Here is a 27,253-nt window from a genome sequence, read left to right as displayed (position 1 = left end):
TTTATGAATAACACTTTTATTGCTGCAGTATTATTTTTTAAAAAACATCACAAGCTGAACAAGACTTCTGCAGCTTCATGAAGACACTACGGGCATAGTGACTGTGAGGATCTGGGGAAAAGAAAACAGAAACACATCGTGCAGCAGGTTAAAAGATGAATTTGAGTGAGTTATGTGTGTGTTTGCTGCAACGTTAAGCTGTTCTTCGCTGGTTCCTGTGGCTGCTGCGTCATTTGAATTCTGAACTGTTACTCGTCATCTCACATTGTGCAGTCTGCTAATGCACTCATTTTTATACTCATTTCAGATTTATTTTGACTGTTCATCATTTGGCGCTTGCAGATTTGGGTCGTACATCACCACCTGCTAGCATCTCCTCCAGAAAGTATGTCCAACAAACTGTAACGGATCAACTTGCAACTCGGATGTTCTCGAGCAGAAAACATCCGAGTGTTTATCCTGAGTACTCCTACATCAGTAGGGAAAGAAAGCATCCAGCAATGCAGCTTTGAGATCAGGATTCACCATGGCAACAGGTAAATGAAGGGCTGAAAATGATATTTATCAACCTCGTTTCATTATTTCTGAATTATTAGATAAAAACGATTAATGACATTCACAGCAAACCTTTAATGCTCCACAGTTTTCTAATCTGATCTAATCTCAGCCTTCACTGACAGATGTTGGCTCTCTAACAGCCACAGCAGGGATGCTTCACTGAGTTACTCTGATACCCAGAGCTCTGTAGTCGTGCCGGGTGTGCCCGATGGCCAGTCCAGCTGTGCGGTCAGCTGGTGGGTAACAGGCATCTCCGAAAACGTTAGAGCACTTTTGCAAATATGTGATGTCTTGATAAATCGAGCAGATATTTGAAGTTTACGCAGCAACATTCTCGCCTGAAAGTACAGTAGCTTGCAAAAGTATTCGGCCCCCTTGAACTTTCCCACATTTTGTCACATTACAGCCACAAACATGAATCAATGTTATTGGAATTCCACGTGAAAGACCAACACAAAGTGGTGAACACGTGAGAAGTGGAACGAAAATCATACATGATTCAAACATTTTGTACAAATACATAACTGAAAAGTGGGGTGTGCGTAATTATTCAGCCCCTTTGGTCTGAGTGCAGTCAGTTGCCCATAGACGTTGCCTGATGAGTGCTAATGACTAAACAGAGAGCACCTGTGTGTAATCTAATGTCAGTACAAACACAGCTGCTCTGTGACGCCTCAGAGGTTGTCTAAGAGAATATTGGGAGCAACAACACCATGAAGTCCAAAGAACACAGCAGACAGGTCAGGGATAAAGTTACTGAGAAATTTAAAGCAGGCTTAGGCTACAAAAAGATTTCCCAAGCCTTGAACATCCCACGGAGCTCTGTTCAAGCCATCATTCAGAGATGGAAGGAGTATGGCACAACTGTAAACCTACCAAGACAAGGCCGTCCACCTAAACTCACAGTAGTACAAGGAGAGCGCTGATCAGAAATGCAGCCAAGAGGCCCATGGTGACTCTGGACGAGCTGCAGAGATCTACAGCTCAGGTGGGGAATCTGTCCATAGGACAACTATTAGTGGTGCACTGCACAAAGTTGGCCTTTATGGAAGAGTGGCAAGAAGAAAGCCATTGTTAACAGAAAACCATAAGAAGTCCCATTTGCAGTTTGCTACAAGCCATGTGGGGGACACAGCAAACATGTGGGGGACACAGCAAACATGTGGGGACACAGCAAACATGTGGGGGACACAGCAAACATGTGGGGGACACAGCAAACATGTGGGGGACACAGCAAACATGTGGGGACACAGCAAACATGTGGGGGACACAGCAAACATGTGGGGACACAGCAAACATGTGGGGACACAGCAAACATGTGGAAGAAGCTGCTCTGGTCACATGAGACCAAAATGCAAAACGTTCTGTGTGGAAAACTAACACTGCACATGACTCTGAACACACCATCCCCACTGTCAGATATGGTGGTGGCAGCATCATGCTCTGGGGGGGCTTCTCTTCAGCAGGGACAGGAAGCTGGTCAGAGTTGATGGGAAGATGGATGGAGCCAAATACAGGACAATCTTGGAAGAAAACCTCTTGGAGTCTGCAAAAGACTTGAGACTGGGGCGGAGGTTCAGCTTCCAGCAGGACAACGACCCTAAACATAAAGCCAGGGCAACAATGGGACGGTTTAAAACCAAACATATCCATGTGTTAGAACGGCCCAGTCAAAGTCCAGATCTAAATCCAATCGAGAATCTGTGGCAAGATCTGAAAACTGCTGTTCACAAACGCTGTCCATCTAATCTGACTGAGCTGGAGCTGTTTCAAAGAAGAATTTCAGTCTGTAGATGTGCAAAGCTGGTAGAGACAGACCCTAAAAGACTGGCAGCTGCAACTGCAGCAAAAGGTGTTTCTACAAAGTATTGACTCAGGGGCTGAATAATTACGCACACCCCACTTTGCAGTTATTTGTAAGAAATGTTTGAATCATGTATGATTTTTGTTCCACTTCTCACGTGTTCACCACTTTGTGTTGGTCTTTCACGTGGAATTCCAATAAACCTGATTCATGTTTGTGGCTGTAATGTGACAAAACGTGGGAAAGTTCAAGGGGAGCGAGTACTTTTGCAAGCCACTGTATGTTAAAAGTTTATTTTGTGATCCAGAAAGAGAAATATTTTAAACTCCGCCACTCTGCGTTCCTCCGCCACTGCCTCATTTGAGGTTAGGAAGAAATGCATTCTGGGATATTTGCCTGGGTTTGGCTACAGTAGCTAGCAAGCTGATTGGAGACCAAAACAGCCAGTTAGATTTTTTTGCATCCAAGTCTGTGATTGGTTGGTTTTGTGGCACACTTATAACGGTGTACAGAAAGAGTTGAGCGCACATGAAGCAGAAATGTGAGCGTGAACGACACACTGAGTCCGCAGAGGTCTGAGCAAGAGCAAATGCAACAACTGAGCGAGAGGGGCTGCTATTGTGTGTGTGGATACGAGCAAACACTGAAATACATTTCCTGCATGCAGAAATTAATTTGTTCGCTCAAAATCATTTTCTCCTCAACACGCAACATTTGCGCTTGCAAATTTTTTTAACGTGTGCTCATAATAGAGGCACTAAAACGACGCCATATTTTTCCATCAGTGTGATCACTTATACATCTAATGATTGATCACTGATCAGTGTGTAGCATATTATAAAGGGGAAACTGACAGTCTCTGTGCACTAGGGCTGCCACAAACAATTATTTTGATAGTCGACTAATCAGATCATCATCCATTGGACGTACAGCTTATTGCACCAGCAGCATCTGCTCTTATATAACTATCATTAGCTTACAGCTTTAAGTGTTTAAGGTCTGTGCTAACTAAAAATAAAGACATGATGATAGTTTATTAAACGTTTAATACATTTTGCAGATTGTTTCGGTGAAGTTTAATAAACTCCTTGCTATCTAAAATATAACAGGACACCGGAGTATATTCTGGAGCATCTCACACTTCTGATAATCAGCTGTCTGCTTGATGTTTATTTAGCTGTGTAAAAACTATAACTTTAATCTCAGCCAAACCGATTTACTCAGGAACAAATAAAATACTGAAAAAAGACAAACAATAACATTTTTAAGTTATCAAAGTGACTTATATATCATGTTTAACCTGAGTAGCGAAAACGATGTGCAGGGAGTTCGTTGTTCTTGCCAGTTCTAGTGAGCCTAGCCCCCGGCTAGCTACGAGCTAGTGGGTAACAGACGTCTCTGAAAACGTCAGAGTGCTTTTGCAAATATGTGATATCTTGATAAACTGAGCACATATTTGGAGTTTACACAGCTGCATTCTCGCCTGAAAATATGTTAAAAGTTTATTTTGTGACCGAGAAAGAGTAATCAGAGTAATATTAAAATAAATAGCTGCTACCATTGTTGGAAACTGGAACTGGCTGGGCCGCGCTATGAATTCTGGGATAGATTGGGCCACAAAGGATACACCCGACCAATCCTTCAAATCCAGGGAAATGAAGGCCGCATTTGGAGGAGTCTTCGAATTTGGACAGCCTTCATCGCGACACTGTAAAGTAATCGGCCTACAAACGCGGCCTCTGAAGGATGCGGCCCATAAATTTGGACACAGCTACGATACCGGACACAGCTTCTTCTTCTTCGGGATTTAACAGCAGCTGGCATCCTTGTACATGCAGTGCTGCCATCTTCTGTTTCAGTCCGTTATTACACTCTTAAATCCTACTACTTATTCCTGCGTCTTTTGGGATCTTGCAAAGCTTCAAACGACGCGTCGACTATTAAATCAGTCGTCGACAATTTTAATAGTCTGGACTATTTGTGGCAGCCCTACTGTGGACATCATCACTGTCCACAGAGGCTCAGAGTTACAAAGATGCAGAGCAGAGATCTTTTTCTGAGACGATATTAAATCTGTGCTGTCTTCTTATAGTTCAAGGACTGAACAACTATTAAAGTGCTCGTGTTAAGGACACAAAGTTACAGATTAACATCTTACTGGGATTTCAGTGACTGTAAAAACATAAACTTTTACAGATCAACTTGCTCTTGAACTGAACCCGCTCACTCTCCGACCCCGGTAAGATGAGTTTACTCTCTTTCCAGAACAGTAAACCAGAGTTTCCCTAAAGTGAAGGTTAAACAAACTAACCAACCAGCTTCCTGGAATAAGGCCCACACAGTGTTCAAGTTTCTGAGGCTCACAAACTGCTCTTGCTCGCTGCATGCACTAAGGAACGTGAACCTATTGTGTTGCCATAGCAATGATATTGCTGTATAACATATCTATAGCACATTAATATTTAAACCGGTGTTATTGCAGTCGACATGGCACAGCTTGTAGTCTGAAGCTTGCCCGTGTAGCATATGCACGTTCTTCTTGTGCCCGTTTGCCTTTTCTTCATCTGCTCTGTTTTCTCTCCAGAGTGAAAGGATGTGCATGATGGCTTAAAAGGCTTTACAGCCATTCAAAGTACTGGCAACCCGGAGCCTACTTGACGGCGCCAGTACTTCTTTATTCCTACACCGCAGATTGCAGAAACATAGCTACACTTAAAGTGATGCTGACCTCAGCACGTTTGCTGTTGCTGGTGGCACTGCTTGGTAAGAAGCACGTGCATAAATCCCATAAACAACAACGGGCATTGAACACAATCCTGTATGTGACAGAGTCCAAGAACAGGCTGTATATTTTCTGTACCTGTGTGCTGCTGTTGTACTGTGCCACGCTGTTCTCCTGGTCAACCAGGAAGGGGTGGAAGATGTCGAGATGGAAGAGCGAGGGCCGAGCTGTTAACACCAGTCGATCCTCCCCCACATCCAGAACCAGAGAGCGAGACGACCCCTGTGCAGGAGACATCAACATATCATATCATCGTGTGCAGGAGCAGAGCTGTCGAGCTCTACTTTTAAGATGGTTTTGAGCAAGAATAACTAAGAAAGCAACTTTTGAATTTTAGCCAACTGGCATCAGGTACATGTGACTATTGTAAGCTTGGTGTAAATATAACAAGATAGGCATATTTTTAACTTTGTGCTGGACTTTGGTTTCCACACTGAAGTGTAAGTTAACCACTCAGGTTGTTTCTTGTTTCTGATATATTCAAAGGCAAATATATCAGTCTGTTTTGGACAGACGTACTGCTCTAGGCTGGGGTAAAGCTCAAGGTAAACGCAAACCCTAACACTTAGATATATATACACACACCAGTGCCTTACTGAGACACCTCAGCTCTGTGACAGCAACAACAAAAAATGACCTTCAAAACATTTTTAATCTCATCTTATTTCCCCTAACAGCAAAGTAAAGCTAAAATAAACCAGCCGGTATTTGAGGAGGACGTCTACCCTGAAAGAAACAGGTAGGCAGAGAGCACTGAAATAAATGTGTGGTTAATTATGTAATAATTAGGGATGCACCGATACCGATACTGGTATCGGGTATCGATACTGGTATCGGGTATTGGGGCCGATACTGTAAAATGTGTGTGTACTCATATTCGTAAAAGTTAACCGATACCATGAACCGATACCAACTTATTTTATTAGTCAGAGGGTGGCTTGTCATTTCTGTTGTAGTTTTTAGATTGGCCACTAGGGGGACATCCCGCGCTAAACAGGCACAGGGTTAGACGAGTGAGACTGGCAGCTCCAGATAAAAAAGAGAAACTGGAGGCTGCTGTAGCTAGGCTAAACAAAATGTCAGCAGTGTGGAACAGCCAACTTTAACTCAGGTTTTGGAAAAGCGAAGAAAATTTTTTTTGTTTTTTTGTGGTCATTTTTATTAAGATTTTATTTTTTATCGGCAGAGAATAAAATAAAACTTGTCTGCATTTGTGTGTGTGTGTGTGTGGTAGAAGTATCGGTTTTTGTACTCTGTATCGGCAAGTACTCAGATCCAAGTATCGGTATCGTATCGGTTTGAAAAAATTGGTATCGTTGCATCCCTAGTAACAACAATAATAATGATACATTTTATTTAAAAATAGTGCCTTTCAAAGCACCCAAGGACACTGTACAACAGATAAAAACACAAAAACTGGAAATATACACAATAATAAGAATAACAGATAAAAGTTAAGAGCATACAGAGGTTTAAACATAAGCAATTTTAAACAGATGAGTTTTGAGGGTGGACTTAAAAGGAGGGAATGAACTAATATTTCTGAGGTCAGGGGGTAAGGAATTCCAAAGTCATTTGTTTAATATCTCACCACTCCGGGGAGCTTTATCTCTGCAATCAGATACTCATCTTATTTCCCCTAACAGCAAAGTAAAGCTAAAATAAACCAGCCTGTATTTGAGGAGGACGTCTACCTGAAAGAAACAGGTAGGCAGAGAGGACTGAAATAAATGCGTGGTTCATTATGTGTGTTTGTTTAATATCTCACCACTCCGGGGAGCTTTATCTCTGCAATCAGATACTCTGGTTCACCAGCAGAAGGCTCAACAATCAGCGTGAACTCTGGTGTGGGCAAACTGAGGAAAGGGTTGACATTTCAGATCACGTTGCTTTTCATGGAAATGAGACAAACAGGACAATGAACAAAGGTTCACCTCTTAGTGGTTGCACAAGACGTCTCCCTGCGGGATGAAAGAAAGCCAAGGAAATTTCAACACGTGTTACAAATTATACAGAAACAGATTCCTGTGAGAGCTGAAAGCTGAAACCGCAATTTATTTAAACTTTTTTATTACGTACTCAATAAACTCTTTATTGAGTAAGCCAAGTGCAATGAAACATACAAAGTGTGTCAGTGTGTTTTCTGCTAAGCACAGCGGGGTACATACGGAGGCTGCAGCTCTTCAATGACCGGCCTGCTCTTTGTGCGGATATTCTGCTCACTGACAGAACCCAAAAACTTCCTGTTTTTCAGGACCTTCCACTCTGCAAAAACACACAACAAGTAGGGCTGGGTATCGTCACTGATTTCTAGAATCGATTCGATTCCGATTCACAAGGTCCTGATTTGATTCGATCCACGATTTGATTCCAATCGCGGAAATTTTGCCTCAGACAGTCAGAAATATTATAATTCTTATCATGCATCAGTACATTTCCATATTTTTATATCTATAAAAAGAAAGCTGACACTTGTGAGACTTTATCAAAGGTGTGAGCATCACAGCAGAGGCCTTTGTGTCAAAGTAACTGAGGATAAAACACAGAAAAACATGAAGGCGATTTTCCTGGCCTGGGATTTTACAGCAGATAACCTTAAAAATATTCTGCAGTAGATCAAAAACAGAAGAAAATCATGAATCAGCATGTGAACATTACCTGATGCTGCTGAAGTGACGCAGAGCAAAGTTACAGAGGTTTTATTAGAGACACAGTTAAGCATTTTGCAACTTTGCATCATTTTAAAAAGTTTAAATCTATTTAGTAGCTGATTAAACAGCAGAAATGAGGCTTTCTTGTCAGAAGTAAGTAAAAAACACAGCGGCCGACAGCGCTGTGAACAACGGTAGACTGGTGGGTAATAAGCAAGCGAATAATGCAGAAAACAGATTTTTAGATGGGAAACTGTTCATGAGAGAGAGAGAGCTGTGCATGAAGTGTGATTTTATCGTGGTGGAAGCAAAACAGCAAAAGTCAGAGTGAGTTCATGACGATGTTTGTGTGAAGTTTAGTTTGGATCTTCTTTTGCTGCTGGTTCAGTCAATATTGTTTGGAGAGAGAAAACCTGCAGCTTCAGAATCGAACGCAAAAAGGACGTAAACACACAGCGCGGACCCACCGAAACACCAACATCAGCGAGCTGTCGGCTTTCAGCCCGACCGTGTCCGTGTCGTCAGGTGAGAAAGGCGACATCTCACTGATTCTGATGCGTCGGCGCTTTGTGTTTACGTCTTTGTGCAGAATCCGTGTTCCTGTTCTGGTTTGCTGTTTTAGCTGTTCGGTGGTTGTTGAAATTTTGCGAGGGTTTAACCTGAGATTCTGGCGTTTCGGGCAAAATAAATTTATATTTAAAAATCGATTCAGGATTTTAAGGAATCTGATAATATGGCGTCATTCAAGCTAGAATCGATTTTAATTGGAAACTCGATCATCAAAACCCACCCCTAACAACAAGTGCAGAGTACTTCCACAACACGAATTATTAACACAGACACACAAACACACTAACCTCTACTCAGCTCCAGATTGTATTTGTTTTCTAAACCCTCTGCAGACACGAGGATAACAAACTGCTGGAATAAGGGATCCTTCTGCAAGACAACAATCATACAACACTTTTTATGCAGAGTTTATAAATTAAGAAAGTTGATGAAGGTCAGTGCAATGAGGAGGATTCAAAGGAATATAAAATAAAAATTTCCTTTTTGATTGCAAAAGGAAAACAACCACATGCACATGAACACACCTGACACTTCTGGAAGAAGTCCTGGTTAATGACAACGTCATAAGCTGTGCAACCCTGAGAGCCTGAAACAGACAAAGAAACAATATTTTCACCACAACACAGGAAGCTGAAACGCTTCCATCCTGTTGGCAAATTGAATCAGGAGAGACGATGAATAAATAAACTACTACTTATACAGACTGATGTTGTGTAGACCTTAGACCAGTCAGCCACAACATTAAAATACACAACTGAGAGATGAGGTAAACAACACGTACAGTACAGTGTTACGATGTTATCGTTAGGGCTGCACGATTAATCGTTAGAAAATCGCGATCTCGATTCATACTTATGTGCGATCTTATTTCCAAATGACAACGATTTAAAAAAAAAAAAAAAAAAAAGACGACGATTGTACCGCATTTTGATCCGGGACGTAATCTGCATGAAAACAAGCGCTCACTCTTCCTGCTCAACAAATGACAAGGGCGGAGCCTCATACCACGTGATACAGAAGCTGGCTGCTAAAATTAGCAGGAAAAAACACCGGAGAGCACGTCAGGGATGATGAGAAAGTGACAGGAGAAAATCCGTCCCGGTCAACCACCCAAACATCAATAACGGGAACCTTATACAGCGCTTCCCTGTACCCGTCGACCTCCCGCAGGCACAAAGAAATTACGGAGGCTGTTACTTATCACCTGACCAAAGATATGGCTCCATCAACACTGTGCAAAACGAGGGATTTAGGAAAACGATCAACACCCTAGACAAACGCTACACAGTGCCGTCCCGCAACTATTTTTCTATTGTTGCTCTACCTGCTCTATACACGCAGCGTCGAGCAACGGTGGAGACGCAATTTCAAGCAGTACAACATTTTGCGGCAAAATGTGAGCCATTTGTTGTTTTTATGTTTATTTATTGTTTTTATGTTCAGTCTCAACTGTTACGAAGTTGATGTGCAGTTAATAAGTGCAATAAATATTTATACTGGAAAAGAGAATCGTGAGAGAATCGTGATTCTCATTTTATGCAAAATCGTGCAGCTCTAGTTATCGTTATTCAGAAACACTGTTTCATTAACCTTTAAATTAACCATTAACCTTCATTCATTCTGGTCGGTGTGTGTACACCATCGTAGGGCAACATACACCAGGCTCAGTGCTCACCTGCCAAAGAATCGCAGACTTCTTAGTTATTGTTCTTGGTGATTTTAACAAAGGAAGCCTCAGTCAGGAACTCCCCAAATAAAGACCATTTTAATAAATCCAGGCAGTGGACTAAAATGTAACTTATGATCCTGCAAATGTGCCCATCCGTGCTGGAACATAGAGGTGACCAACAGCTCAGGTTAAGCAGTTTGAGGCAAGACTGACATGTGCAGAGGAGGGCTATTGGATATACTGGGCAAAGAGGAAGACTACATAGTAGTTCATGGACGCAGCAAAGGAAGGCGTGCAGAGCTCAGAGCTCAGCTCCAAACAACCCAAATCTGTTTAGATAAGAAGCAGCCAGCTGGTGTTTTGTCTTTAACATACTGGGTGGCAAATAAACCAGCTCTCAACCTTTTCAAACTCTTGTCACAACATTTTACTGAACCTACTGTGTAGAGGTGGGAATCACCATACATCCCACGATACGATATTATCACAATACTTAGCTCACGAAACGATATTATTGCAATTTTTAAAAATATTTTGCGATATTCCGATTCTGTACATAAAGGTAAACTTTATCAATATTCATTTTATCTAATATCAAAGTCTCACACTCAGTCTTTCTCTCATTTCAGTTTGATTGTTGACAAACTGAACGGTTTGTATTACAGTCTAGTCCAACTTAACTGAATCAACCATCTGGTACAATTATAGCTATTCTGAACTATGCAGTTTATGAAAACTATGCAGCCCCTTCAGCAACTGAAGAATTTGAAAGTAAATTAAAACAAAATATAATTTTACATTAAATAAAAAAGTTTTAAACTTAATTAAAATAAAACATGTCTTAAATTAAAATAAGTAAACTGTCATGTTTATTGCTGCCAAAAACAAGTTAAACACATTTGGACAGTGAAGGAATGTCAGGATTCTTGCTCAGAAAAAGGATCAACATGCTCTGAAGTCAGAGCACAAAAACCTTTTTTGTAACAAAATATCGATTTCTGCTGTCCCTGTATCCATACATTATTAGCAAACAAAGTATCACCATGCTACACAGTATCCATTTTTTCCCCACCCCTACTACTGTGTGAGGCGGGGTGAAAACTTTCAGATGTCTGCTTGATTAAAAAATCACATGTTTGGCGGTTACGTACTATTGTCTGTTTCTGTGTGTGGCTCGCCAAGACTCATGGGAACTCGAAAGCCGCTAGGATCGTCTGATTGGAGCAGCTCCACAAGCTTCTCTCTGGAGAGTTCTGGAGGAGGCGGGACTGAGTTCGACTGACAGACGTTTATAAATACCTTCTCCTTGTTTGACTCTGAGAAAGTCTTCACACACATGCCTGACACGGTGGGACAGGAAAGGCGAAGGGAAAAACACACAAGAAGAGATTTTTGTATTAATGAGCAAACTTAGAGTATTGTTCCAAAATGTAAAGATTATATCTACTATCTATCTGTGACGTAGCTCACCGGGCTCTGGTCGGATTACTTTGGAGTCTGGACTTTCCCTGTTGATCTGTCCAAGGGTCTAAACAAATATAACACATATTATTTATTGTTTGACAAACTCACAGCAAAGAAAAAACACCTGTAACATCAAATGTCATCTGTGATTCTCACAGTTTTTGTGCATGGAGATTCTTCAATAACATTTTCTGTACAAATTTATTTTCCCAACATCGAACAGAGGACAATATAAACAACGCAAGTTTTCTGAGTGCACTTTAAATGTCACAGGCCACCTCTGTTTATGCGTAGGCTTCTGTTCGCATGTCTATCTTAAAGTTTATATGAACTTCTCAATATTCAGCACAATATTTGATTTTAGCTGCAGATGGTTCTACGTGACGTGTGGTCATCATCTGGGATGGATATATGCCAACAACGTCTGTGCTTTCTACTAGAGCAGTGACGAGCTCTTCTGTTTATTTAGAAAAAGAAACACCTGCTTTATTTGGAGAAGAAAATACAGAGGAAACCCAGATGTCCCAGTTTTCCCACTGGGACTTGAATGCACCGTACATTTTCTGGATCTGCGGAAGGCTGGAGGGTGATGACATCTGTCTCAAAACCCCATGTGGGCCTGCAAAGTGACTTGTGCATATCATGCGATTGGTCCATGTGCATTTAAGTTATTGTAAGTGAGCGAGAGGTATGTTACTAGCTGTGTCCCAATTCAGGGGCCGCACACTTCGTTTTGTAAACAACAGAGTTTGTGTGATGCAGCAACACAACACATCTCAGTCTGTGACTCATCTTTGACGAGAGGCTGATGGGAAAAAAATAAAATGAGTCTTTCAGGGCTGACTAACAGTTACTGCAAATGCTTCCATTGCATTTCACCCACACATATGAAACTAATTTTCCTCTATGACCAAATGTAACATTTTGTCAGATTTTTGTTTCTCATGTAGCACGACTACGTCAGAGGGCCAGCTTTACCTCAAAACAATTCACCTTTGTTCCTTTATTGTGTTTTACTATTTAATACCCTGTGGGGATTTCTGTCTCCAGCTAGGATCGAACTGCCGACCACTTGCCAAGTACAGTGGAACCCCGGCTTACGAATACCCCGTTTAGTGAAAAATTCAAGTTACGAAGGCACTTAACGGCAATATTTCTGCCCGTGTTACGGCAAAATGCCCGCGTAACGAAATCCGCTGGCTCTGATTGGCTGAGCCCACAATGCCTACAATGCCCACAATGCCTTCCGAATCATGTGACAACCCACTCGGCTTTGGTACTTGCACTTCGTTCCACTTGAACGACGTATTGCTGTTGCAGTTAGCAATTAGCCTGTAGCCTATCATTCACTCAAAAGGCGCAATGGGTGCTTCGACTTACGAACATTTTCGACTTACGAAAGACCCTCGGGAACGAATTAATTTCGTAAGTCGGGGTTCCACTGTAAATGCGTTACCATGTGATCACAGTTAACATAAAAGCAAACTTACCTGTAACAGTAGTTGCTGATACAACTCTTCCTGTTGCTGTAAGTCCAGCTCAGAGTTAAGAAGCGACGAGTCCGTCATCATTCAGCAACTCCTACAATCATATAAGAAATCAATTGTTTAATTGACTCATTTCTAATAATAACAATGTTACTAAATTTGCTCATACTTGCAGCTATTCTCATAAACTTTACAAAACACTGACAACCACGAGTCCAAAACAACCAGTTTCAAGAGGCAGATTTACAGGCAGAAGCGTAAAGCTGTGGTCAGAAATTTATGCACACTCATCATCTTCATCACCAGTGGACCTTCAGCCCCATGAAGGTCTTGGTAATTTGGGCTTTTTAATCCTTAACTGTTTTTTAAAATGGATGTGTGATGTAAAATGTGAATACAACCTCAAATATCTACATATCCCCACTAATACTTGGTTCAGTGTCTCTTAGCAAGTTGCTCCTCAACCAGACGCTTTTGATAGCCATCAGCAATGTGCTGCACAATCACGTCACCAAAGCGTGTTAAAACGTTTAATAATGCACAAAACACTAGTTTCCGCCATTGCTACCTCTGAATAGCAATAGCAGGTGCATCTCCTTTCAGTAGATGTTGACCTCTGACCTTGAGGTCAAGGTTAACGAGGTTCAAACTAGTCTGAGATTTTTAGTAGATGCATCCATGGTGTCAGTTTGAAAGTTATGGCATTCACAAACTACTCCATCAGCCTTTTAGAGCTCAAGGGTGAAAAAACATTGTACTAATCGGTGCATGCACCTGCACGGAGCTACTGCATTCAAAAGATAATGATTGTATGAGTTTTTCTTTCCCACTGTAGCCAAAGCGCTTGCTCATAGGGGTTTGTATGACTGTTAAGTTTTTCTCATGTATGTATTATTGTAGGGTCTACCTTACAAAATAAAGCACTTGAGGCAACTGTTCTCATAATTTGGCGCTGTATAAATAAATACATAAAGCAAATTGAATTTAAAAAAATAATTTCACTTATGGATCAGTTCATGGGCATAATTATGTGTCATGTGCAAGGTATAAAATTTCATGCAGAAAAGATACACTATATACCGAAAGTGTATGGTAGTGTCCTACCCTGGTACCACAGATCACACATTAAGAACAACACAGGTAGCAGATCAACACCAGAGAAACACAAGCACTGAATTCACAGAAGATGAAACTATCAGAATGAACGAGAAGGATAAAAAAAAGAAACAAATATGCTTGCCCCTGAAAAAAACATACCACAACCAAGAGTGAGCACCAAAGCGCAAAAGAATTATCAGCATTTTATTGGTCTTTATTGGCTGGCATCACGTATAAAACATTAGGTCATGACCACACGGCCATTAACGCATAATGCACCACAGACAAGCATAAATACCAGGGATGCCATTGGCCATTTATATAAGTTACATTATAGGCTTGACAAAGATTGCCCACTGTGATCAAATCAGGCCTGGGCGAAAGAGAGCAGGCATCAATCCCACAGGAAACAATGAAAAAGAGAGAGAAGACATCCAGGAAGGGGAGAGCTGCACGCAGCATGTAAGAACTGATGAAGATGGCCAGAGAGATGATTTCATGTTATTACACTCAGTCTGACAGCTGATCACTTTTGCTCAGTTAGAGTTGAATGTGGTAAAAGCTACAAGACAAAGGTGCTTGTGCACATGGACACGTGCATGACCAATGAAGTCTCCTATTTAAACAAGTAGCGCTACACCTCTGATCTGACCCATACACAGTGCTGTGAAAAAGTATTTGCCATATTCGCCAAGCTGGCGAATATGAACTCTTTCATGTTCCCAAAGCGCAATATAAAACTACTGGCTAGATCGTTACTACTTGTTTATGCACATGTTTGTCCATGTTGCTACCCGTATAAACACGTTAGCTTAGCCTTAGTTTACTAGCTTACCAGCCGAAAACCTCTCCTTTTAGCTTTCCGTTTCCTGTCATTTTAACTTCTGTTATGCAATTTATTATGTTTACAAGGTGCGTAAATAAATGTCTGTTTACCTTGTTTCTCGTACCAGTAATCGCTATTAGATGTCGCGCAGTTTAGACGTCACAGCGTTCCAATGACAACTTCCGAACCAGAAATTTCAGAATAAAATCATCCATAAACTAAACTGACCGAAAACGACTTCCTACAAATGGGCTGAAGCGATTCATTTGTTAACATAAGCCGTATCCCAATTCAGGGTCTGCAGCCTTAAAGTACGCAGCCTCAACGGTCCTCAAGGGCCGCGTACTCAAAGACCGCTAAGGCCGGAAGTGTGAGGCTTGTGAAATGGGACGGTCTAGCCTCCGTCGCGCTGCCCAGGTTGCCTAGCAACCATGATAGCTGGAAACGTGTGGTTGACAGAAATGAAGGAGAACATATTTTTTTCGTTTGCTTGTTTCTACAAGAGCTTTGTGTGATTTAATAAGTATCTGAGGCTGAGACCACAGGACTGTAAAACATGATTGCTGGGCTTCATATCTGTACTGAACAGTCATATAAGATTAGCTGGTAAATAACAAATAGTTAATGTTGTTCATGAGACTAAAGTCAGTGTAAATATGATATGGCCAATATTATAGTTATTATACTAATCATTATTAGTTATTACAGCAGTGAGTTTGAACTCTCAAATCAAATCACTTCTATTGTCACATCACATGTGCAGGTACACTGGTACAGCACATGTGAGTGAACTCTGTCAAATACTGAGCTTCAGTAAAGATACAAGTTGCAGCTATTTATATGTCTTATCACCTTAAATCTTCACTCAAAGACACTCAAGTATCTTTGACAGTGTATATATAGATGTATTATATATAAGAGACAAATGTTGTTCCTTCAGTATGTTCAGTATGTGAGTTCACAGTCTCATTTGAATATTGCGGTGAGAGAGAAACCTGGCCAAAAGTAAGTAACGTCACTCAGGAAGCAACTTCTCTTCAGGAAGAGCAGTCTGGCGATTTCCTTCCTGAAAAAGGACATCAGTTATGTGAACCTAGTCTAGGTTTTTTCTTCGCCTTGTATGTAAATCAAGAAACAGACGGCTCCTGTTTTTCTTGCAAAACAGTCTGGAGTGGAGTCTGTCCATTCTGCAGGAAGTGCAGGGCAGTGACCAGTTCATACTGCAAGAGCCCACTTTCCAGCTCAGCAGCCATACCTGGTGACACTTTTGGCAGTTCAGTGAGAAAAGAATTTAGGAAATCGGTGTCCCCTGTATACTCAGATTGGAAGAAAGTATTACAGAAACCAGCAGCAAGTAGGGAATCTATTATCTTCCTCTTCCCGATTCTCCTCTCCAATTCAAAAAAAGAAAAGGTGAGAAGGAGCATCCATCAGGGTGACATTCTGAAACCTACTGCGTACCACAGCAACCCTAGCAGACACGAGCAGCAGATTCACTAAGGCAGACTTTTTATTTTTAAGGACCTCAATATGCCCTCGTTATCCTGAATCTGCTAAAGGCTGCCGCTCCACTCACTCCCTGACATGAACCCGTCTCTTCCAGTCAGCAGCATTACCCTCAGTACTGTGTGGTTCCCGGACAAAGGTGGCATTCATTTTTTTAAGATTTCAATTCAATTCAATTTTATTTAAGTTTGAAGCCTAATCTTAAAAGTAGAGATAGTGTCTGTCTCCCGAATCCAAACTGGAAGCTGGTTCCACAGAAGAGGGGCCTGAAAACTGAAGGCTCTGCCTCCCATTCTACTTTTAAATACTCTAGGAACAACAAGTAGGCCTGCAGAGCGAGAGCGAAGTGCTCTAATAGGGTGATATGGTACTACAAGGCAAGGCAAGTTTATTTATATAGCACAACAATCAACAACAAGGTGATTGGTTGGCCCGCTTCAGGGGTCACAGGAAGTGGAGGCACTGCTGGGCCTTTTTGGTGATGGAGGGGGTGTTGGTGGTCCAGGTGAGGACGTCTGAGATGTGAATTCCCAGGAACTTGATGCTGTTAACAGTCTCTACCATGGAACCATGGATGCTGAGTGGTCTGTGGGTGGAGCGAGTCTTCCTGAAGTCGACGATCATCTCCTTGGTTTTGTCCACATTCAGTGACAGGTTGTTTTTGCTGCACATCTACTGAACCTCATCTCTGTGCTGACTCGTTGTTGCTGCTGATGAGTCCAACTACGGTTGTGTCATCAGCAGTGCTGGTCAAGTTACTTGAAAAAAGTAATCAGTAACTAATTACTGATTACTTCCCCCAAAAAAGTAATCCCGTTACTTTACTGATTGCTTATTTTCAAAAGTAATGAATTACTTAGTTACTTTTTAAAAACACGATTTACAACCTGAATAGGTGATAAAGTGATAGATCTTTCAGCCCAATTCTACTTTTTCTGCATAATCATCATACAAAATGTAATCAAATGGAAAAGTCTCTTTTTAAAACTTGTTTTATTAGTTTTAATCTTTTAACTTTATGCATCAAGCAAAAATTTAATTATCTGCAACATTCTCTGACTGGAAGAAATTAGTTTAACATTTAAACCTATTTAAATAGGATTAATTTCAGGGATTAATTTTTGGATTAGCTGCTGGATTAACAACCTTATTTTAAAAATCCTGCAGCTATTCAAATTAGCCACACCGTGGGATGTAAGGAGCTCTCTGATTGGTTGGATCCAACAGCTAATCCAAAAGTTAATCCCTGAGCGAACAGGAAAAGGAAATGGACTTTGAAATGCAGTTTATTAAATTGGAATTCAAAAATGAATTTACAAATGGAGAATTTATTCTACAATTCATTATTTAAGCACAGAATTCTTTATTTCGATGCACGTGGCTGTTGTGGTCCTCCATACTTTAGTAGAATGTAACAACTACCCACCCCCTCATCCAGATGCAGGATGAATCTTTAACTGAAAGCGAGCCTTTATTTTGGTGGCTGTACAAAAAACACTTCAAAGCAACAAATGAAGGGATGAACTGAAAACACTAACAAAACTAAACTGGGTGAAGCTACACAAAAGAACATGACGAACAATGAAAACCCTAACAAAAACCTGAAACCAGGAACAAGGAGCCTGAGCCATGAAACACCGAGGAGGAAATGCAATAGCAACATGGAGGATGACGAATCAGCAACAAACAGATGGCAACAAACAGGCTTAAATACACAGCAGGACAACAAGAGAATGGGGAACAGATGGAGACACAGCTGGGGCAATCAGATCACTTATCAAATCACTGAGAATCACAAAGCTAGAAACACAAAAGACTAAACTCTGGAAAACACAAAATCAAAGGAAAACCAAACATAAACACCGGGTCACCAGACCCAGGACCGTGACAGATGTGGCGTGAACCGCAGACTTTAGCATAATTAAGAGTTTTGTAGATATTAACAAGTATCTTTTATAAGGTAGTAGTTGATGATAAAGTTTCAATCATTGTTATTGAAGTTCAGCCAACAGGTTTCGGAATGATACATTAAGAGAAAAGATCTGTGTTAAAGGCATTTTATTCTCTCTTTTTGTGTGTATAGAAGCATATATGTTGAATATAAAATAAGAAGCCTTTCTCTCAGAATCAGCAGCACCAGAAAATAGTGTATGTAAGACTGCAGCAGTATCACCATGAGTGTGCAGATTTACCAGAGGCACTTTGCAGTTTTACAGCCTTAATCACTCAGGATCAAATTATATAAATGTCAGCAGGAAACCACTTAACCACATACAAAAATAATCCATCCTTCCTGCCTGAAATCACTTCCTGAAATCACTACAAGCTTTGACACAATTCCTACTGCCGATGATATAGAAGATGCTGAAAAGCAAAGGCTCCTTTAATATAGTAATGAAGTCTACTCAGCGTGAAATTATCTGGTGTAAGTTACACTGCAGTAGTGTTTAAATCAGCTACATTAATCCTTTCTAAAAGGGTCATGTGAATGGCATTTTCTATGTATTTATTATCTAAATGCACTTTTTCATAGTTTACAGTATAATTTATGTATGATAATCGTCATAATAATGGTTTTTCAGGGGGGGAGTTATGCTCAAAGTAAGTATATATTATGACAATAGACACAAACCCTGATACACTGTCAACTGTTACCCATCAGATGCGTTACTCAAAGGTAACCGTGTTGACATTTCTTGCTCTCTGGCCCTGCTGCTAATATTCTAGTTGCTAACATGTGATATGATATAAACCTTGTCTGTATTTTTTAAGATCTAAGGTCTAAAGTAAGTTTACATGGACATGCTAGTAATGAGGTATTAACTCTGACAATCAGAATTCTCAATCTCTAGGCAATAATTCTTGAATACAATAATTCTATATTTAAAATTCCCTCCACTGAAAGAATTGAAATAAGTTAGTATTGGCTATGCAACTTTAGGGCAAACTGTTACTGTGTTACAGGGGTTTTGCCAGTGGGTAACATGCTGGCAGAGGCTTCTCACACACAAAGTGAATAATGTATATTAATGTTTTAATGATTATTGAACAAATAATGCTGAAACTTATACACAAAAAGACACATCGCAGTGTTGGTATGAATAGCAAAACCTGACATTTAATTGGACAGCACGAAAAAAAATCTAAATCTACCACAGCTTCTGCAAAATAAATCATAGAGCCTGTTGACTGTGAAATGTGGCAGTGTATGAAAGTGGTCAGTGCTGAAATTGCTAAATAATAGCTGTAAAAATGAAATGGACACTTAATTGTAGCATAAAAAGTCTATCCACCCAGGAACTATCCTGCTGACAGGCCCAGGAACTTATTTGGTCAGTTATGTTGAAACATCTCCAAAAGTTGATTCTGTTCATCTGGACGTAGCGTTTTCTGGGAGAAACGTTTCGTCATCATCCAAGTGACTTCTTCAGTCTCAGCTGACTGCAGGTTCCACTGTTCCTTCAGTGGGCTGGTTTCAGTTACTGTGCCAGTGTACTGTTTATAAGATTGAAACCTGCAGTCAGCTGAGACTGAAGAAGTCACCTGGATGATGACGAAACGTTTCTCCCCGAAAACACTACGTCCAGATGAACAGAATCAACTTTTGGAGAATTATTTTTCCTGGATGATTGAGAATGCATCAAGACTTATGTTGAAACACTTTCTTAATTAGCTGAACTTTCAAAAGTCAGTGCTGGGACATAAAACTGTGTCTAGTTCTTAGAGAAGGGTGACAATAATAAAAACAACAACACTTTAGAAGTGACTCTGTCCAAGAATAAAGTTTTGTTTTGCTTTTCATTGTGAAAGCAAAGATGCGAACAGTATCTGATATATGAATAGTGGGAAGACAAACTGAACATGTTACATTACAAAGAGTTGACCTCTGTTAAAACTGCTGAGGAACTCTTTTATATTTCCCCATGAGTTTTGCATGACTGCAGTATTTCCTTTATTGTGTGTGTGCGGTCTCACAGTCAGGAAGAAAGCATGTGGTCACGGTTTCATGTTTTGCCCAAGGCCCTCTCTAACGCATCTGCAGCCAGATCTTTTTAAAGATCAACTAATTCCTTGGCACTGATACTGAAGTCCCGCGAATGACTGAATTCTGCTTGGAGTAGACTTCACAGGACAGCATACATGTGTCTTTGTGTTTGACACTAGTCTGTGGCACGAGATTATAGCAACCAAGCTTTCTGCACATTCCCGGGTTTCAATTTGTGCACAAAGGAAGTTTCAGTACTCAGCGGTGTGAACAGTAGCGGTTTTAGATACGGGCGACATGGGCGGTGGCCCAGGGCGGCATCGTGGTGGGGGGCGGCATCACGGGCATCGGCAAAAAAAATAAAAAATGCTCGTACTCATGCTGCCCCGACGTCAGCCAGCGCATATTGGGAATGGTACAGGCACCGATTGGTTTTCTATCGCTCATTTGCTGGGAGTAAGGGCGCCCTCCGTTTGCGAGGTGCGCCTGCTGCTTGCGGCACAGAGAGGAGAGGGCGGGGCGGCGGGGGATTCTCTGGCTGGCTGGAGCAGCGTCTAATAACCAACTCACAAAATAAAACAAAAAAACAAACAAACCAACAAACACGAAAACACCAGACATCATAATACAGACTTATAATTTGCACCGATGTTTTTTCGAAATTCTATACACGAAAAGTGAGCGCGAGAGCCCTCGGTGCGCCTGCTCGCTGCTGAAGTCAAAGTAAACTTTATTGTCATCTCCGCTACATACAGTCCAGTGTATAGAGAGACGAGACGACGAGGCTCCAGTTACAGCAGTGCAAGTAAACAAACAATAAATATAAGAAGAGTAAGAAAATAAATATACACTTTAGGACTCGGGGTAAAGGATCAATAACAATTTTAAATTTTAAATTTACAGTTTGATGATTTAAAGTCTCACACACAACCTGTCGAAAGGGGAGGGGGGCGGCTGCTTCCAAATAGAGCACATTTCATTTATAATGTTGTAAATCCAAGCCCATCATGTATTCATGATTTGAATCCTGGGTTGTGTGAAATCCCAGAAATAAACCTTAGACAAAGTGAATCTGTGAACTAAGGTCATGTTGTGGTGATCCTGGGGTTGAGGGATGGGTTTTCATACTGGAGTGCAAAATTATAACCAATGGAAGATGGACAAGAAAAGTTCAAAGTCATCAGGTCCTCAGTTTAGAAAAAAGAGAAAAGAAGAGGAGGAGAAACGAGCAAAAGATGCAGGTAAGCAGACGTGTGATTGGATAATGGCAGGTCATCGTGAAACAATCAGAGTCAGAATACTTTGTTAATCATTAAAGAAATTATGTGTGTTACAGTTGCTCCAAGAAGAAATGGTAAAAATAGTAACAGTAACAGACTAAACTCCAAACAATACATTATGTTACAGATTGTAATATTAATTAGTCATTGTCAATTGTTGATTTGTCCTGTTCTCATTGTATGACGAATTATGATGGCTGTTTGGTGGCAATTTGCATACTCTCTCCCTCTTCACATGTGTGTGTGTGTGTACACAACAGTTTTATGTTAATGTACAATCCTTCCTGTGTGTGTGTGTGTGTGTGGGGGGGGGGGGGGGGGCGCCAGAATGAGTGTTCGCCCAGGGCGCCAAACAGGCTAGGACCGCCACTGGGTGTGAAATTGTGATCATGGCACATACTCAGTTTCATATTCTTACAGAAGTAAGAAAAAAAACCCACAAAGATGAGCAAGAAAACTCATTAACTTCCTTTAAAGAACATCTAAAAATCTGATTTAGATAAGAAAGAAAAAGAAGAATGATACTTTCTCACACATCAAAAGAAAATTGATTTACTGAATTGGCAAATGGCCTGTATTTGTACAGTGCTTTTCTAGTCCCTAAGGACCCCAAAGCGCTTTACACAACCAGTCATCCACCCATTCACACACTGGTGATGGCAGCTACATTGTAGCCACAGCCACCCTGGGGCGCACTGACTGTAATAAATCTCACAGCTGATTTACAGTCACAGTAGCTGCAGGCTGTGACTTGCCTGCAACTACTGTGATATTATAACAAGATGGTTGTTTTGATAGCTTCTTTCTTGGCAGAGAGCAGCATGGCAGACAGATGCATAAATCACAGGTCTACTTCAAATAACTTTCCTTTTTGGGTGTCTGCCTCTCCTCACAGGTCTGTGGATAGAAACATGTCTTTACAGAATAAAAAACAAACACATGTAATTTCTAAACCGCCTGCAAGGATAAATCTTTCATCAGAGAACGCTGAATGATCTCTGACTGACGCACGCAGAAATATAGACGCAAACGCCCACACGGACACACACAAGAAAGAATGAGCGAGCAACATGTTTGAGTCAGTGATGAAGAGCTGGCACTGAACACTGTGCTTTCTGTCAGGGACTGATTAAAGCCAGCTTTAGGAAATCAGTCATTCTCAGCAAAACTGCGTAAAAACTCTTCTTTCTCTGACAGATGAGGTGCAGGATTTCACACATATTTCTATATTGAGTCATTTATTACTTGTCTTATGTTCCCTAGCTCTGTGTTGTGATTTACTGTCCCCCAAAATATAATAAGACTCCCATTGACGATTTTGCTGACCTTTTAGCATCTCTTTAATTAAATTATGATCGTGTTCTTATCACTGGCGGTTTTAACATTCACATTTGTTGTAAAGATGATGTGTTTGCCAAGGATCTTTTAGCCTCTTTTAATCTCATCCAGTGGGTTTGTTTGGCTTTGAGGGTCCTCGACGTCTTGTTCGCACAATCAATCCTGCGACTGTGGCTGAATTTTCAGCTGCTTTCTCCAAATCTGTTTTTCCTGACATTGATCGTTCTACACCCTCTCCAGTTGATGATTTTGCTAACTCCTTCCTCTCTACATGCTCTTCTTTACTGGACGTTGTGGCCCCTATAAAGGTAAAACGGCTTAGAAGCTGCCCTCAACCATGGTTAAATGACTCTTTACGTGCTCTACGACGCATTTGCCGCCAAGCTGAAAGACGGTGGAAAAAAGATAAGCTCCAGGTGTCTTTTGACATCCTTTGCAGGACCCGCCTGGAATTCCAGAAATCTGTTAGGTTGCCTAAGGCAGGTTTCCTGTCGGCTGTCATTACGGATCACAGTCACAATCCTTTGGTGTTCTCTTTATACTTGTTACCCTTGGGCCAAATCTTTGATAAATACAATATTTCCTTTCATTTTTACACGGATGACATTCAAATCTATTTTGAACTTGCTGAGGATGTCACGTCGTCGTTGCAACACTTTTTTGATTGAATTTTTCTTTATTTGAATTTGGGTGAAGTTGAAAACTGGCTACTGAGCAATTACCTCATTTTAAATGATAAGAAGACAGAAATTGTAATCTTTGATCCTCCCTTCCCTTGGGCTGAACTAACTGGTATATTTGGGCCCTTTGCTAACTGCCTTTCTGATACTGGCAGGAACTTTGGTGTTGTCTTGGACAGTTCCTTCAAGTTGGACAAACATGTGTCGTCTGTAGTTATATCTGGTTTATATCAATTACGTCTAAACTCTAAGGCCAAGCCCTACATACCACATAAGGACCTGGAAAAACGTATCCATGCCTTTGTTACATCAAGATTAGATTACTGTAATTCCCTTTATACTGGTCTCCATTCTGCCCTTATTCATAAACTGCAGCTCGTTCAAAACACTGCTGCACGTCTCTTAACTGGAACTGATAGGTTTGAGTCTATTACTCCAGTTCTCTGCGACCTGCACTGGCTCCCTGTTAAATTTCGTATGGATTTTAAAATCTTATTGCTCACTTTTAAACTCATAAATAACACCGCGCCCAGCTATCTTAAGGATCTCCTCAGCTTTTATACCCCTAGGAGAGCGCTTAGATCAGCAGGCCAAAGGCTCCTGGTGCAACCTAGATCCCGCCTTAAGACCGGAGGTGGCCGCGCATTTGCCTCTGTTGCACCCTACCTCTGGAATAATCTTCCCCAAGCTATCCGCGCGTCTGATTCAATTCAATCTTTTAAATCTTGATTAGAAACGTATTTATTTAGCCTTCCCTGCCTCTCTGCATTTTTAACTGTACTGTAACTTTTTTTTGCTTTTATTAATGTTTTTATGTTTTAACCTTAGCCTTTCGACTTGTGCCTACTATGCCTGGTATCACTGGTTAGCTATGGCTCCCACCTGTTAGTATATTCTATTTGTACTTATATTATTATTTTATTTACTTGTATTTATTATTGCTCTTATTTGGTTTCTGTGAAGCACTTTGGCATACACCTTGTTTTTAAATGTGCTATATAAATAAAATTGTATTGTATTGTATTTCAGACTTTCCTTTCCTCTCGTCTTTCTTGATCATTACTTCCTCATACACTTTCCTTTTTGGGTCTCTGCCTCTCCACACAGGTCTGTGGATAGAAAACCATCTTTACAAATAAAGGCTGCTTTTAACAGCAAAACATAATAATAAAATAAATAAAAAATAATGCCGACTTTAGTGACTCTAAAACATTAGTGTAAACAAATAAATAAATGTGCTGTACATTTACTCTGGATGTCTGCATTTCCAGGTGGGCTTCAGCTTATGACAAAGTTCGACATGTTTATGACCACAAATCTACAAACCTTTGATCCAGTTTGAGCATTGCTCAGTCTGACACTGGGGAGAATTTGCTGGGGCGTTCATTTTCTGGGAAACTTGCAGCTGTTTTTAATGCTTTCAACATGTAGAAGTGTTCTCCGTGTAGAGTTCATAGTATTTGAAAATGGCCTGAAGATCTTTTTCCAAACTGATGACCGACAACAGTTGCTTATCTAAGATAATCTGACGCCTTTGGCCCACATGCCAATGACTCACACCAGCCACTGGGGATTATGTGTCTGCTAATGGAAGCAGCAGAATGAATTCTAAAGTGTTCAGGGCTGTGCTCTCTGCTCAGGTTATGGGTAATAGCAGTAACTGTGATATATTTGTTGAAGGTGAAAAAGTATCTTTTTTAGAGATGCACACTATTAAATTTAAATATTACTATTGAAGTTTATAAAAGTGTCTTATTTTAAAAACTGGCATCACTTTATCAAGAATTTCCTGAATACACATATTGTCATCAGCACAGCCACATTACATTTTTATAGTTTATAATATAAGTTTATAGTTGAGGTTCTGCTTAAAAACTGCCTCCAAATTCATCAACAGTCACAATCTAAAACTAAAATCCATTTTTTGTTCAGCTCAGGTTTTTTCTGTCAAGCCACATTTCAGCACCAATATCATGCTTCCAAAACCAAAGCTGCCTCCGTTTGATGTGGATAGATAGCTGGTCAAGCAAGATATTTTTAGGGAGGGTCTCCTATTTACTTACATTTTGATATCCAGCTCATGCTTCAGCCTTGCTTCCTTCTCTAACATAAGAATTTTCTCACAGAGTCATTTTTTGACACTTTTGAATTCAGCTTTGGACATATGCCACTGATCAAACAACTTCAGGTCTTAAGGTTTTAATTTGAGTATGGACAAGACATTGAGTCTCAGGATAAATGGACTATCAGAATCCTGAGACTCAATGCCTTGTCCATACTCAAATGGACTATCAGAATCTGAGCACCACAGGAGATGAGGACAATAGTGTCCCAGGAATTGGATCATTTTCTCGAAGGTTTGATAAATTGAGTAAAGTGGACACAAGCTCAAAACAAAATAAAACTTTAAATGTTTAACAAAGTTTATCAAGCAATACACTGGGAAGAAAACCCCCACTTGAGTTCCTCTGTGATCCATTTTAATACGGAGCCCCGCAAGGGACATGGGAGGAAAAAAAATTAAGACAGTGTTCCTCCCGGCTGTAGTAGGTCTGGACCTCCCGTTAGCTTCCAGATGGTGGGTGTCAGATCTCCGAAAATGTCGGAGCACTTTTGCAAATATGTGATGTCTTGTAAACCGAGCAGGTATCTGACGTTTACACAACTACATTCACGCCTCAAAATATCTTAAAAGTGTATTTTGTGACCCAGAAAGAGTAATATTACAACTAAGTAGCTGCTGCAATTGTTGGAATTCAACTTTTGTGAGATCTCGCAAAAGTTCATCGTAATTTTTTTTTCTCCCATGTCCCTTGCGGGGCTCCATATTTTAAGCATAGAATCCCCTGAGTAATAAAACAAACAACAGTTCCAAAACGTGACCTCCACAGCAGAGTATTTCACTGATCCCAATACTGAATACTCCCTCCACAGCTTCTCTCTAAATATTTACAAAGTGGAAACTCTCATCAAAGTCCCGAAAGATAAGAGCGCCAGAATATGCACACACACAGACACACACACCACTGTTGGGTAAATTACTTTAAATTAGTAACTTAGTTACATTACTAGTTACTTCTATCAAAAGTAACTCAGTTACTTCAAGTTACTCGTTACTAAAGTAACTAGTTACTAGTGAAAGTAACTTTGGTTTTACTCAGAATTCTCTCGTTAATGTGTGTAACTGGATACTCAGCAAGATTCTTCTAGCTTGCTTACTTTCCACAAGTGCACTGTGCCACCTACCAATAGAAAGGAAAAGATAATGTGCATATTTCCACGAGAGAAATCCCACGCCTGGACCGTCATTGACCGCTGCCATGATTCTAGCCTACGTCACAGCGTCATGTGCGCCTTTTACATCCAACACAAAAACTGCAGTCGTGGTGCTTTGACTGTACTCAGAACTCGGAAATTCTGCCTTCTGAATAGGAAGATGTAGGTAACAGCAGACTGCAGATGAGCTGCATACAGGGCTGGACTGGGACAGAAAATTGGCCCGGGCGTTTTGACTAGAGACTGGCCCACCATTATAGGAAAAATCATAAAGCCTTT

General features: G+C 40.7%; 1 protein-coding gene across 2 annotated transcripts; it reads right to left on the bottom strand.

The window, feature by feature from the left end:
- On the bottom strand, positions 1 to 15,391 carry pih1d1 (PIH1 domain containing 1). 2 transcript variants are annotated; one of them, XM_085157397.1, is made up of 11 exons: positions 15,020 to 15,391; positions 12,989 to 13,079; positions 11,505 to 11,562; positions 11,186 to 11,374; positions 8,890 to 8,951; positions 8,653 to 8,734; positions 7,313 to 7,409; positions 7,079 to 7,105; positions 6,913 to 7,000; positions 5,223 to 5,366; positions 1 to 111 (listed from the first exon to the last, which is right to left on the bottom strand). In XM_085157397.1, exons 2-11 carry the CDS (start codon positions 13,067 to 13,069, stop codon positions 76 to 78), a joined length of 864 nt encoding a protein of 287 aa, XP_085013523.1. In that variant the 5' UTR covers positions 13,070 to 13,079; positions 15,020 to 15,391; the 3' UTR covers positions 1 to 75. The 2 variants fall into 2 exon arrangements, with proteins under 2 accessions (XP_085013523.1, XP_085013524.1); XM_085157398.1 differs by lacking the exon at positions 15,020 to 15,391 and adding an exon at positions 14,919 to 14,942.
- Positions 15,392 to 27,253: the final 11,862 nt, after the last annotated feature.

Source organism: Neolamprologus multifasciatus, chromosome 4, assembly GCF_963576455.1.
Source record: "Neolamprologus multifasciatus chromosome 4, fNeoMul1.2, whole genome shotgun sequence".
NCBI classification, from domain to species: Eukaryota; Metazoa; Chordata; class Actinopteri; order Cichliformes; family Cichlidae; genus Neolamprologus; species Neolamprologus multifasciatus.
This window is presented reverse-complemented; position numbering and strand designations above follow the sequence as displayed.

What these genes read in the sequence shown, in the direction of transcription:
- pih1d1 (XM_085157397.1), bottom strand. Translation starts at nt 13,069, where the DNA reads ATGATGACGGACTCGTCGCTTCTTAACTCTGAGCTGGACTTACAGCAA. An exon ending in AGTAATCCGACCAGAGCCCG is followed by an intron (nt 11,375 to 11,504) that starts GTGAGCTACGTC and finishes CCACCGTGTCAG; the next exon opens with GCATGTGTGTGAAGACTTTC. An exon ending in AGATAAAGCTCCCCGGAGTG is followed by an intron (nt 5,367 to 6,912) that starts GTGAGATATTAA and finishes TCTCCTGCACAG; the next exon opens with GGGTCGTCTCGCTCTCTGGT.